Source organism: Scleropages formosus, chromosome 23 (assembly GCF_900964775.1).
Source record: "Scleropages formosus chromosome 23, fSclFor1.1, whole genome shotgun sequence".
Classification (NCBI taxonomy): Eukaryota; Metazoa; Chordata; class Actinopteri; order Osteoglossiformes; family Osteoglossidae; genus Scleropages; species Scleropages formosus.
In genome coordinates, this window is record NC_041828.1 from 10398453 (window position 1) to 10412988 (window position 14536).

The window sequence follows — 14536 nt, forward strand, 5'->3', positions numbered from 1 at the left end:
GAGTCCCGAGTCTTCCTGAGTCTCTTTGAGTTGGCTCTGAGTCTTCCTGAGTGCACCAGAGACCCCCAGATCCCCCTGTGGTCTTTCCACCCTTTGAACAAGGGCAGGGGTCAGCTAAGGTCTCCAGCTGCATTTAAGTGTACAAATGCTGCATAAATTTTAGCATTAGCTTAATGACCTCACTCCTCTTAGTGTGCACAGTGCTGCCAGTGACAAACTTTAACCATGAACTTCCCTTAATGCTTTTTTGTGTGAGCTTCAAAGACATCAAACCTGAAGCGCAGCTTTCAAGATGAAGCATTCTAAAGTCAAGGGTGTTTTTATACACCTAAGTAGATTTACCTTCTTTCATATTTCAAATAATAAAAATTTAAATAAAGAACTGCATGCTGAATAGATATGATATGCAGCCCAAAATTAAAAATGTCATGTTCAGTTCTAAAACACATCTATAAAAACCTTTCAAAAATAAAAGAAAATTTAATAAAATGCTCAGACAACAAAAATGCAATTCCTTTACATAGCAGAGATCACCTAGGAAGAATGCCCTTCTTTGAAGTATTACTTGTTCCTCCACTTTCCTTATGTACTCTTACCTTACGTGTTGCTTCAGGTGGCTGGATTTCTTGTAGGCACGGTTACAAAAGGGACATTTGTACGGCCGGTCTGAGACCATGACGTCTAAGAACTGCTGCATGGAGAGGCTGTTGCGAGGGTTCTGGTTCTGGATAAGACCTGTGAACAGAACAGAGACCAAACAACAAAGGTTCCACTGGATCCAATGTCTTCACAGCAAAACAGCATGGAAGAGCAACATGCTTGATCAGCTACTTCAGCTAAGATACAGCAGTTCACAGTGAAAGGTTAAAGGTCAAACTGCACTCTGTTGTAACTGTTGAGCCACTACACTGGCTCCTTAACTTACAAACACAATTGACACTGGAAGTTCGTCTCCAACTCGTTTTGCTTGTAACTCCACTGTTGCATTTACTACTAAGCCACAATCAGTGACTAATCAGTGAAAGGTTCATAACAGACATCATTCAATTTATTTACTAGGTTCTATAAAATTGCTGAAATTGCTCAAGATATATATGCTTTGGATAACTTTTTACTGAAATATTTCATAAACTTTGAGCTACATTGTAATTGATTACACAAAGGTTATTTAAAATGAATTAAATACGTGTTGTGTCCAATTGCTTTAATTGTTTTTCGAGATTTGTGGTCATACCCAGGTCTGTAATGAGAATGGGCTCCTGGAGCGGGATGTCCGAGAGCGGCAGGCTGTTCTTAACCACCCGCACCCTCTGGGACTTCCGCGGGTACCTCTGCTTCTTCTGCTGGGTGCTCTTGAAGTGTGAAGCCATGTGGGTTTTCCTGTGGCCAGATGTGCGGAAGATCTTCTCGCAGTGCGGGCATGGGAATGGACGTGCACCTGTGACAGCGGAGGTGAGGAGGGCGACATTACATCTGGCTCCGAACTCGACAGAAACATCATCAATGTCCATCACCATGTCTTTCCGTTGTGGAGCATAGAAAAATATCATCCAGCTGACTAAGTTCTTTTTAAATCAAATTTTTCTCATATTCCAGTTTTACCTAAAATCTCAACTACCCTAAAATGACATGGCCACTGGCAAAAAATTCTCTGAAAATTAAATTTCTTTCATCATATTAATATTTGTGTATATTATGTTTATATCGCATTTAAATACACACCTTTCTTTTCATTATTCAGAGAGAACAGAGCTGATAAATTTAGCAGTAATATAACCAAACAGTTGAGAGAGAAACACGGAAATGAATTAGCAACTTAATTGCTTCATCATGTTCTCCAGTTTGTACATAACTGACATTTGAAAACGACTACTGGGAAAGGCACCAACCTTATAAGCAGGGAGACAGATTAAATGCCTGGAGGGGGACAGATGCAGTAACTGCTATTCTACCTATTCCAGGTTTTCATGAATATTACAGATGTATAAAAACCTGAAAAAATAGTAAAGTATGAAAAATATATTTGATAGATAGTCTAAACTAAGGAAATAAATAGTTAATTAAACTGCAGAGTTTGCATGTTCTACCACTGTCTGACTGTGTTTCTTTTAGGTGCTCTGGTTTCCTCCCACGGTCCAAACACATGTGTTTCTAGTAAACCGGTAACTATAAATTGCCAGTAATTTGTATATGTGTGAATTGAGTGTGGGCCCTGTAATGGACTGGTGTCCCATCCATGGTGTACCCTGCCTAGTGCCCCATGTTTCTGGGATAGACTCTGGACCGCCATGACCCTGCATTCGACAAGCAATTATTGATAATGAACTGATGAATAAAAAATTGCTTTGATATTTGTTAAACCAAGTAAAAGTAGATAAACCCTGACATGCTCCAACCTTAAGAATGCAATTAATATTATACTGTAATTTTTTAGGTGTTCCTTTTGTTCCAGTTGACAATGTGAGGTTTGTAGTTTTACTGTATAAATTTCAGATAAGTATACTGTAGTACCTTACACAGGGGTGCTAGAGCAGAAAGCAGAATCTGAACCCAGATTTTTTGATGACAAGGAAGCGGTCCTAAACTCTATGATATCTGCGGCTGTTAATTCATTAAAACTGTGCCATGAAGAGGACTTTATACACCACTTCATATATTTGGGTGTAGGATTTCAGTATCAGTATAAGTCAGCAAGTACGTATGCAGACATCCCCCTGGACATCGTGCCCTTTCAAATGTCACTGACCCACAGATAACCAAGAGCGAGGGGTGTGCCTCTCCCCCAGATCTGATAAAGCGCTCATCCTATGTTTTCCTCTGAACGGTTGTGTTTTGAAATGCCTTTCAAAGAGAATACTGGCAGTGAAGTGCACTCCCCTGAGACACGTGACCCCTACAACTGCCTTTCTCCTGTCAAGCATAATTTTCACATAAAAGCCTTCTGATGAAAACTGATGTAACCTGCATGAAATTTTCTTTTGAAAGATATAAAATTAGATCTTTTGTGGGGGTTCAAACCTGTAGTCTGGCTTTTACACACATAACACACAGTTCAAAAGTAACCAGGTAGTACAAATTGCTACAGAAAACTGGCACTTCACACCTAAACTTGTTTTTTTATTATTTGTATGTTATGTTTTCATATATGAGGGGGCGCAGTGGCGCAGTGGGTTGGACCACAGTCCTGCTCTCCAGTGGGTCTGGGGTTCGAGTCGCACTTGGGGTACCTTGCGACGGACTGGCGTCCCGTCCTGGGTGTGTCCCCTCCCCCTCCGGCCTTACGCCCTGTGTTGCCGGGTAGGCTCCGGTTCCCCGCGACCCCGTATGGGACAAGCGGTTCTGAAAATGTGTGTGTGTGTGTTTTCATATAACCACTGCTGATGAGAATATGAGTGAGTTATTCATAAAGTACAGGCCGGCAACCTCGGGTGTAAGCAGCAGTAGTAACCCTGATTTTGAAGATGTGGTTATAATAAGCACTTCATTATGCAAATATGGGACTACAATTTAACTGACCTTTATGGACTTTTTATTCATCTTTATTGAATAAGATTGACTCAGCAAGACTCTGAGTCTTGCGAATAAGCAGGTACACTGATATTTTTTTTTTTTTTTTTTTTTTGACAAATTATTTTAAAAAAATGAATACACTGTGAACATGGCTCAAATTCACATGAGTGTTTCATGTAGAGAAGATGCTGGGTAATTGAAGCCAGCCAGGCTCACCTGTGTGTAGTCGCATGTGCACCTTCATGCTGCCCGATGTGGAGAAGCACTTCATGCAGCTCTGGCACTCAAAGGCCTTGATGCCCGTGTGTGTCTTCATATGGGCTGTGAGCGTGCTCTTCACGGCAAACGCACGGAAGCACTGCTTGCACTTGAAGGGCTTCTCGTGCGTGTGGATGCGGATGTGGCGCACCAGATCGCTGGGCTTCTTGAACTCCTTGGGGCAGTAGGGACACACGTGCCACCGGACGCCATTCTCCTCACGGATGGAGCCTGTGTTGGGGGGGCAATAAACATATTACCAAACAACAAAGCCAGATGACTCACTGGTATTTGATTAATATGCTGCTAACATCCAGCCATGTGCTGCTGATCTTCATCCCTAGAGCAACCAGTCACAATAAAGAAATACCTCCAATGAAATGCATCCCATTGTTTTTAAAAGTGAAACTAGGAAACACAAAGTTATTTCCAGAATTTTTTGAATAATACATTAAATATAAACTGAACATATTTCCTTTGTTACAAGGCATCTATAGGCCTGTCAAAACCTCCCACCTGGCATCTGCACATGCTTCTTATAGATGTTCCTCTTCCCTTTGCGATTGCCCTTATCCAAAGGGGGCCCCTTGCTCGGCCCCAGCGGGTTGGTGGAGGAGCTGCAGGCCAGGCCCTCGCTACCCTGGCCCTGAGGGGGCACAACAGTCCGGGGCACTGCCCTGTTCTGGGTGTGAGACTGCACTGGGATGGCGCTCAGTCCACTGTTCTCCAGAGCTTGCTGTAAACACAGTCAAAATGCATCAGCACCATTCCTGCTTTGCTCTGGGGGCAAATTCTCAGACCAAACACTGACCACTGCACTGATTTCCTCCTTCTCTGCAGGCACCAGACCTGTCTGGTCAGCTCTTCCCATTTCCTTTTGTACACTCACAATGCTTACAGCAGAAAAGATTTCGTATTTCATGTCAGTAGTTTATTTTGTTCTTTTGAACAATCTAATGTACTACAACCAAGAGCACTTCCAACAACACACTATGAATACAAAGTAGGTAGGTGATCTGACTGAGTTCACTTTTGGCAGAAAAAGACAAAAGAGTGTGGAAAATTGTGTGTTCAGGAGACCAACACTGAGCTTTATGCAGATTTTCTCAATACAGAAACACATCTTCACTCTCCCATTAAGAGGAAAGCCTTTATTATTATGTAGGAGGGATTATAATGCAAAGCGGATATAATGGAAAAGCATGGAGAGGCAGACAAGCAGCTTATTTTTAACAAAAAGGAAAGCAACGCTTTGACTGGGCAGCTAGACAGAGGAGGTACCTGAAGGATGTCCTGATTGAGGGAGTTCTCCATAGGCATGGGCTGTCCTGCTGGCTGGGTCTGAGCGCTCTCCCCGGTCACCTGCTCTGACAGCTCCAGCAGCTGCTGGATCACATCCGTCACTCCCTCCGTTCCCTGGGGGCCTTGCGCTGCCTCCCCTGACTCCTGAAAGAGGAGAGGAGAAAAGTGTCAGGGAGCAGGACGACTACTTTCTAATTCCCCAAAGACGGAACTTCGGGTTCCAGGAGATGATGCTTCACCGGCTTTGAGGAGATTGCTGAATTGTACCAAATGGGAAAAGGGGGTACACCATCTGCAAACTACAAACAAAGGAAGCCATCTGGAATAAAATGCAGGTGTATGAGACTAACATAAAAGGAGGGCATTTTCAAAGTTTCATTAGTATAATTAATAATAATATTCATTATTATTCATTCATTTCACTGATGCCTTTCTCAAAAGCGACTTACAATGTTAGGTAATAATAATGAGTTACCCATTTATGCAGCTGGGTAATTTTTACCAGAACAATTCAGGTTAAGTGGCTTGATTAAGTGTACTGCAGCAGGAGGTTGATTTGAACCCAAATCTTTCAAACCACCACTGCTTACCAAGCCACATTACAAGAAGTTACTTCATGCCTACACTTGAGGCCACATGTGGTTTTACCAGCAAAAAGGCAGCCCCCACTCAATGCAATAATGAGGGAAGTCTCACCGGTGGGTCAGGAGGACCTTCCGCAATGGACATGTGCATCTTACTGGTGTGGGCGTGGAGGCTGCCAAGTCTCTTAAAAACACAGCTGCAGTCCAGGCATGGATACACTGGGATGCCCTTAGACTGAAAGTGAAGGAGTGAAGATACAAGGTGAGGCCAGTAAGACTGGGCTTTGGTTAGGTACTGTCGACAGCAGAAACAATATGGGACAAAATTTACCTTACAGAATTACACAGAATACATTGACACAACTTCGTGACTGAGCAACTGAAAAGGTAGTGATTTTCTGGGAATACACAAAAGTGACAAAGAAAACAAATCAAATAAGAATTATGAAATATGAAAAATTAAGAAAAAATAAGAAGTTATTGCATTTTCCATTTCAATTAAAATATATTGATATATTGGTTCCTCAAATTATAAACAAAATTGGCACCAGGTGTCTGTCATTTTTTTAAATTAATATTGCTATTAAGCAAGCAACACACCTTAAAATTAAAACTAATTGACGACAACTGAAAATAAAAAAAAACACCCTTTTCTTCACAAACTCCTGTTCAATGCAGATTGTTGACTGATTTATCCAACAAACATGTGCAATGTTTGACATGTTATTATTGATCACTCGCGGTGGGTCTGGGGTTCGAGTCCTTCTTGGGGTGCCTTGGGACAGACTGGCGTCCCATCCTGGATATGTCCCCTCCCCCTCCAGCGTCACGCCCCGTGTTGCTGGGTTAGGCTCCGGTTCGCCGTGACCCCGCTCGGGACAAGTGGTTTCAGCTTGCTTGTGTGTGTGTGTGTGTGTGTGTGTGTAAGACAACAAACTCAACCTCTAACCACTGTGGAAATTAATAAAATTAATGCAGTCCCTAATTCTTACTCTGTTTTACTACCACCTATCAGCTGGATGTGTCAATACAGCTCACACTGGATCCATGATATACAGAATTTAAAAAAAAAAAAAAAAAACGTGGAAAAAAAAAAGCTGTTGAAAAATAAACACAATATTCCATTATTCATAACATGAGGAGTCAGTGCATACCTAGATAAGATCTCTTTATACAATATTCTCTTCTTGCTTTGACACACTGAAAAGACCTTAGATAAAAAAACATGATAAGGACTTGTATTTGAGTAGCGGCAAGTGTCTCTTAAGAGAATAATGTGTTTCTGAAGCCCTCTCTTGTGGAAGTGATGAATCCACTCATGAATGGAAGGGTTTGGCATCTTATGAGATAGTGGTGATCTGTAAAAGCCAGAGTCCCATCTCCCTTTGACATACAAGTCTTAAGGGCAGCGGTGATCGCAGGTCACAAATACCTATAATTATTACTATCACAGTCAAAACAGGTCTTCACGTGTGCAAAGCATGAGAAACCAAAGATCTCAACCAAAGTTTGAAAAAAGTGACAAGAACAAGTGAGTGAAGGAGAGTAAGTACAAGGGACTACGCTGCAGAAGTAAGGGATCATTTGAGAAACTCCAAACTGTATCCATCATACTGGTGCCTCTACACCCCGGAGACCAAGCTGTTCAGTACTGAGTGAGGGCTTGTCTAGGGATTAATGTTATAAATAACAAATCCTACAGGCCGAAACTCAGAGGGCAGCCTGCTCTGGATTCCTGAAGCTCATCCTCATTGGTGGCAACATAATTTGGATGAGTACAACACAACAATACCAAGCCAGGAGATTGAGTCCTCCACTGAAAAACACCTGCTTGTGCTCAACCTTTCTTTTTCTTTCTTTCTTTCTTTCTTTCTTTCTTTCACATTTTTGCTTTATGAAACAAACACCTGTTCACACACACATACACACACACATTGGCTGAAGCTGCTTGTCCTGAGCAGGGTCACGGAAAGCCGGAGCCTAACCCAGCAACACGGGGCGTGACGCTGGAGGGGGAGGGGACATATCCAGGATGGGACGCCAGTCCTTCACAAGGCCCCCCAAGCAGGACTTGAGCCCCAGACCCGTCAGAAAGCAGGACTCGGCCAAGCCTGCTGCGCCACTGGACCCCCCAACACCTGTTTAGTTCAGTTTATTATTTACATTGACTGTGAAAATGTGCCTTTGCTGAAATACAGCTTAATTTTAATAGATTATTTATAAAAAGACTAAAGCCAATTCATTATCAATGACTGTCCAATGCAGGATCACGGTGTTCCAGAACCTATCCTGTGGAAACACTAGGTGAGAGAGAGGGTAAATCCTGGATGGGACACCTCTGTACTGTATTGCTTTCTTTTTATATTGAAACTAATGAGAAGATTCTCTGGCACACTGGTTATTACAGTAAGCAAAAGCGGTTTGCAAATAATTCACATGGAAGTGCCTATTACCATAATTGATGTGTGTAAAAGCTACTATACATGGGTACATATCTGATTTGGGCACTAAGAGATCTTGGCCACATAGATGACTTTCAAGGAACAGGACACCAAAGCTGGATGCACTTCGCCAACATGCTTATGACTCTTCTGACACATTTGGAACCAGTGGTAACAGCTGCTTTTTTCTCATCTTGCTTTTTTACAGTTCCTCAATGAAAGGCAGAGAGCACTTGAGTGGGAAAACCTGGTTTTTCCCAACCTTTTATACGCTCGCTGTGCGGAGAGGGGGCCCATCACAAGGGGACTATATACCCACAGCATTATCAATGCAGCAAAAAAGGGAATCGGGAAAGAAGTTATCTTGCAGAACAGAAAAAAAACACACTATAGCCCTGGAACTCCTTTACCTCCGACTGTCTGGAATCCTGCAAGTTCCTTCAGGTGCATGGATCACACTTCTCTCCATTACCCAAATTAAACATCAGTCCTGAACTGAAACATGCGCATCCTTAGCGTTTGGCATGCTTTGAAGTATGAACCTGAAGTGCAGTGTGTGACAAGCACATCTAAACTTCAAAGCTTTCACAACAAAAACCCAGGTAGTGTATTTCTGACTCAAAAATGCCGTACGGTCCCCCAAAGCAGCACCAGCAAGTTGCGGCAGACAGGGCAAAGAGGGGAGAGCGCCACAGAATCGGAGAAGGACAAGAACGCGGCACCCACCTCGGAGTGCACTCTCTGGATGTGCGAGTGCAGGTTGCCCTTCTGGGAGAAGGAAGCAGGGCAGAGCGAACATAAGTGGGGCCTCTCGCCCGTGTGGCGAACCATGTGGGTCTGCAGCACCACCTTCTGGTTGAAGGCCTTCCCACAATGTGTGCACTTGTAGGGCCTTTCACCTGACCACAAAAGAACAACAAAAGCTGATGTTTACACTGATTTGTATGGTGGAGTTCCTCAGCTTAAATTAAAACAAAAAAAAAAAAATAGAAGCAAAAGTCATTCAAAATATTTCACAAAGTTAATATTAGGTAGAAAACTTGCAAAAAAAGACAGAATGCTCAAGGGATATCAAAAGGTCTATCTTCCCTCTTGCAACTGATGTGGAAACTCATATTTCTAAACAATGTGCAAATTAGACTTTAAGTAATTTAAAAAAAAAAAAAATCTCCTAAATCATAAAACCCACTATGTAATGTTTTTATCTTAGTAACTTGCAAACACAAATTCACTATTAAGCATGCCAATGATGCAGTGACTCCTAGTGTATAAATATGGTACAGATCTCAGAGGTAACTAATTATTTGAATGAATGAATGAATGAATGAATGAACACATTATTAATCCCAGAGGAAAATTCTGTTTAGTTGCAGCAGCATGCAGTATACAGCACACATACCCACGAACATACATACAGACACACACTGAAGACAGATAAATAAGTAAATAAGTGATGTAAATGACCAGCTTAGATAGGTAAATAAGTAAGTGTATTTACTCTAGTCATAACTATAACTAATAATCTTACAACAACATTCATGTTCATCCATAACTGGAATCTCTGACAGTCAAAGAAAGGCAGGTGGTAGCCTAGTGATGAGAGTTGTTGCCTTTGGACCCAAAGGTCACAGGTTTGAATCCCACTTCCAGCTGTAGCACCTATGAGCAAGATACTTATACTAAATTAATATAGTGAAATTACCCTGCAGTATAAATGGGTCAATAATTGTAAATTGCTTTGGAGAAAAGCATCAGCTAAATGTGTAATTTGATAAGCTCTTATAAAAGAATTTGGAATTTAGAGACAAATTACAAAACATAACAAACAATCTGCAGCCTGTGGCATTCAGTTCATTAATGTTTTACAGGGCTGTATTTACCTCTACACTCTTGCTAAATTTGGACCTAATTTGCCTAAAAGAAGTCTTCTTCAATGTAATACGGTTAAAGTCACTAGAAAACTACAGCTAGAACTGTAAAATCAACTGAAGGGCAAAAAAGAAAAAATGTGTTATTCATTCTATGTTTTTTACCAACATGAGAAAATACATGCAAATTTTACATCAGTGCAAGTTTCATAAATCTACCCTGTAAAGCCTTAAAGGAGAAAATTCAAATTGTTTTATGGGTTACAAACAACCACTTTTCATACTGTTAAAGCAAATTTTTACAATGGAACTGAAAAGGAAGGCAAACTAATTGGCTTTCAGTAAAAAAGCTTTTTTATACTTTATTTGAACATATTGGCTTTTGCTTCATGTGTGCTGCAGTATGATGTTTGTTTTTAGTTTAAAGAACTAAAGAAAACAACCGAGGTAAACTGACAGCTCCCAACAGTTCCCGGTACCACTTCCGTTTAACATTAGCACATCTGTCCAACCACCCTGCATTTAAAATAGCACAATGGAAGAATTGCTTTGTCAGGAAAAAACACACTAAAACCAGTTTAAAAGAGAAACACCACCAGTGGAAAACATTTTGATCCCTTGTTACCAACCTGTGTGAATTCGTATGTGTCGGACTAACTGGCTGGGCTTTTTGAACGTCTTTCCACAGTGCTGGCAGCTGTTGGTGAACCCGCTCCTGTCTATGTTCTTCTTGTAGTTTCTCAAATTGCCAATGATTGGCCTGTAAGAAAAAACCAAACAAAGAAAACCTTGAATCTTAATTTATGATCTTCGCTCATTTGAATTCATTCATTGCATCATCTGTGAAACACCACAGGAACTGAGAATACTGTTAAAAAAGCACCTTTTCCGAATATGTGTTTTCTTATGTTCTTTGAGCTGTGAGGACATCTTGAACTCCTTGCTGCAGATGTTACAGGTGTAGACCTTGCTCCCGTTGAACTCCTTACGGTGGTCCTCTAGGTGCAGAGAGAGCTGACTTTGCAGGATGAACTCATCACCACACTCTGAGCAGATCAAGTTCTGCGGATGATGGCATCAAAAAATATGAAAACAAGAAATATATGTAAGGTACATTTATTACATTATTGTGTTATACATTATGAAATATTGTCAGGCACCATCAAACAAGTGAAAACATGCATATCTTGAACAGTTCCTGATTAGCCTCTAATGGCAACTTTAAGTTCCAATACTTTCCAGGATTCTGAATCAAAAATGCGAGTAGCTTTTTTTCTAATTTGGATTTCCACTGTGTCTGGATCAGACCATCTGGGAAAATGTTTTCGCTCCAACACTCCTCCCTCAGAAATGTTCTGTAACAAAAACGACTCTTTCTAGAATAACACTGAAATCACGTATTTAAAAAAAGATGTCACGATAAATGCTGCACTTGAAACTCACACATATATGCTAGTCTAAAACCAATAACACCGCATAAACACACACACACACACACATTTCCAGAACCGCTTGTCCCAGACGGGGTCGCAGGGAACCAGAGCCTACCCGGCAACACAGGGCATAAGGCCAGAGGGGGAGGGGACACACCCAGGACGGGACGCCAGTCCGTCGCAAGGCACCCCAAGCGGGACTCGAACCCCAGACCCACCTGAGAGCAGGACCTAGTCCAACCCACTGCGCCACCGCGCCCCCCACTGCATAAACAATTTAAAGTAAAACATGGACGTGCTAAACCTCCTCCTTCTCGTGCAGCATGATATGGGACTTGAGGCTGGCCACTCGCGAGAACTTCTTGCAGCACTCGGGGCAGGTGAGGTCCTCGAGGTTGTGTGTGGACTTGTGCAGAGTGAGGTTGAACTCCACGTTGAAAGACATGGGACACTGGTCGCATCGATGTGGCTGGTGAAGAAGGGAGAAGACAGTGGACATAGTTCAGGACACAGGAAGGACCACTGTACGGCTAGAACACCATGGGTACGCTCGTCCCCGGAGAATGGGGTCCTGCATGAAACTCCACGCAGTGCTATATGAAAATAAGTCCTGTTTTCCTCACATAATGGGCCTTTGGATTGAAACAGTAAGATTTTTGACAGAAACATGGGCGATATACCTAAATATGTTGGCACTATTAACCAACCAGCGGATATAAAAGTGCTGGACATTAATTGTACTGTTCTGGTTGACAAATCATACTGGTGGGATCATTTTATTGTTTGTCATGTATTTTATTTGGATGTTTCATTATTTTTATTCATTAATTTATCTGATGCTTTTCTTTAGAGGCTGGCCAGTTAAGCTGCTTAAAGTGATTTGCCCGTTTATACAGCTGGGTAATTTTTATTGTGTCAGTTCATGGGGACTACAGCAGGACATGGGATATGAACCCAGGACCATCCCATCACAAGACGGCAGCTCTGCCACAACCCTACCATCTTCGGCCAGTATTTCTGTGGTTTTAGAGTGCAACTTTTTTCCCCATAAGACACAGAGGTAATGTGGCCCCTGTGTAACGGGATGATTTTCGTGACGGGACGAGGCCCGTCAAGTTGCGAAACGAAGTTCAAAGCGGACCTCGTCCGCCCTGGCCCTTTGGGCCGACGTTACGAGCGGCACGCTCGTCCCTCTCGTGCCACACACCTTGTCGTTGGCCTCGTGGTCCCGCAGGTGACGCTGCAGGTGGCTCTCTTTGGTGAACACCTGCGAGCACACGGTGCACTTGAAGTGCCTGGCCTCGGCGGCGCCATAGCCGGAGTTCTCCGCGCCGGACTCCTGCAGGTCGCCTGCCAAGGAGGGAGGAGAGTCATTGTGAGACGGGGCGAAAGAGCACACGCAGAGCGACACGAGCTCAAAGCAGAGGACGGGACGGGACGGGACGGGAGGCCGCGGCTCCCTCGGCTACCGCCACTCCATACCCTCAGCACTGCACTTATGATTAATGCGTTTGCCCTCAAACAAACTTTTTTTCTTTTCTTTTTTTTTCTGTGGCTGTGCTGCCATGTGGTCATTTTGGGTCCAGTTCACTGAATTGTGACGAGAATGTACAGCTCAAATGTACAGCTCAACTAGAGGACACGGCAAATAAAAGGGCACAAAGGCTATATTTTATCTATGCAGAAAATGTAATGAAACATTTCACAGTTGACGTGTTCGTTCACATCATCCTAAGTGCAATGTTTTTAACTTAACTGACGTGTGTTTACTGTCATATAGCTACATCCGTAAAACTAGGAACTTACACTTTTCTTACATGGATACAAATTTTTCATAAACTGTAAACGCTAGACTACAGCGAGGACTCTGGTGGGGGCAAATTGTGATGGTGCACCTAAGTTATTTAACAATTATTTCCTACAAATTCGGTTCACTTAATACTGCGAACAGTAACTCAAGTTTTGAGGAGCTGGACTGGCTCAGAAACAAAATAACCGTAATTTAGCATGCAAGCTAACAGCTAGCTAATGCTAGCCACACGCACTGTGAGAAATGAACGCTTCGGATGGCTGAAATTTAGCTTTGTTAGCTTGACAGTTGCGGCAGCTCACTGTAACAAACTAACTGGCCAAAAAGTCCTACAAAATTGTAATTTTCCTTCAAGTCCGGGGTTACACGTGTAGCAGTGAACCACCGGTGCACTGAAGATCAAAACTGACAAAGCTTCTGCAAGCTTAGTTCCGTGAAAACCTACACGCCTCGAAAGAAAAGAACAACAAGGCTGCTGAAATGGATGGCAAAAATGTTTATTTATGGTTAAATTGTGAAAGTGAACGCCTTTTCGCAGCTCGCAACGCTTGACACCGCGTTCCCCAGACGACGTGCCCGCGGCAGCCGAGGTTTTTACAATAAATAAGTAGAGCCACCGAAATGTTGTTATTATTAATATCATTCCGCCTCGATCCCTCCTTTACAGCACAAAGGGAGACGGACGGACACCCACACTACCATATCCGGGGACTATATACATACTGTTTAAATAGTTTTATCTCGGAGGCGCGGCGAGTTGTCCACGCCATTCGTACCTAGATTAAAAGCACGTACAGAGCTGTATTTATTCGTGGCGTTTTGTCGCCGTTTACCTGTTTCGTCGTTGGTTTTGTCCCTCAGTTTGCGCGGTCGGCCCCGCGGCATAGTTTCTGGATTCAAGGCGGGTGTGCTGTGAACGATTTGGATTTCAAAATGGCGGCCTCGAGAGGGCCATGAATGTTGGAGCCGCCGGGCTGCGGAGGAGGGAGACATCTAGTGTTCGGCCATTATACCTGTTGAGCAAAGGGAGGCATCGTTTGCTCTGTAATCGCGCCTGTACGAGAAGTCAAACAAAATGGCCAGAACTACTTCGTAATGCCGTTTTTTTAAATTAACTGCTCGCATTTATAACTCTAATACGTTTATTATTAACCATTTTTACCTCAGTCTTCTTTGAAACAAACAGTCGCAATATGTTTAGTGATGTAATCATTAAATTGATAAAGTTATTTAATTAAGTATGCCTAATGCAGCACTTTAAAAATAGTGTTGAAATAATTCTTATTTTCCCAGTTTAAAAATAAGTGTATTACCTTTTCCTGTGGGCTGG

General features: G+C 42.5%; 1 protein-coding gene across 2 annotated transcripts in view; it reads right to left on the reverse strand.

The window, feature by feature from the left end:
- znf236 (zinc finger protein 236) overlaps positions 1–14108 on the reverse strand; it is a 37559-nt gene extending 23451 nt beyond the window's left edge. For both annotated transcript variants that reach the window (XM_018750277.2, XM_018750276.2), the window contains exons 1-12: positions 14040–14108; positions 12604–12746; positions 11701–11865; positions 10847–11025; positions 10593–10723; positions 8822–8994; positions 5767–5889; positions 5050–5214; positions 4285–4504; positions 3727–3999; positions 1235–1438; positions 597–735 (exon numbers count right to left, since the gene is read on the reverse strand). In XM_018750277.2, the coding sequence (XP_018605793.1) occupies positions 597–735; positions 1235–1438; positions 3727–3999; positions 4285–4504; positions 5050–5214; positions 5767–5889; positions 8822–8994; positions 10593–10723; positions 10847–11025; positions 11701–11865; positions 12604–12746; positions 14040–14091 (1967 nt within the window). In that variant the 5' untranslated portion in view covers positions 14092–14108. The remainder of the gene's footprint in view (positions 1–596; positions 736–1234; positions 1439–3726; positions 4000–4284; positions 4505–5049; positions 5215–5766; positions 5890–8821; positions 8995–10592; positions 10724–10846; positions 11026–11700; positions 11866–12603; positions 12747–14039) is intronic.
- Positions 14109–14536: the final 428 nt, after the last annotated feature.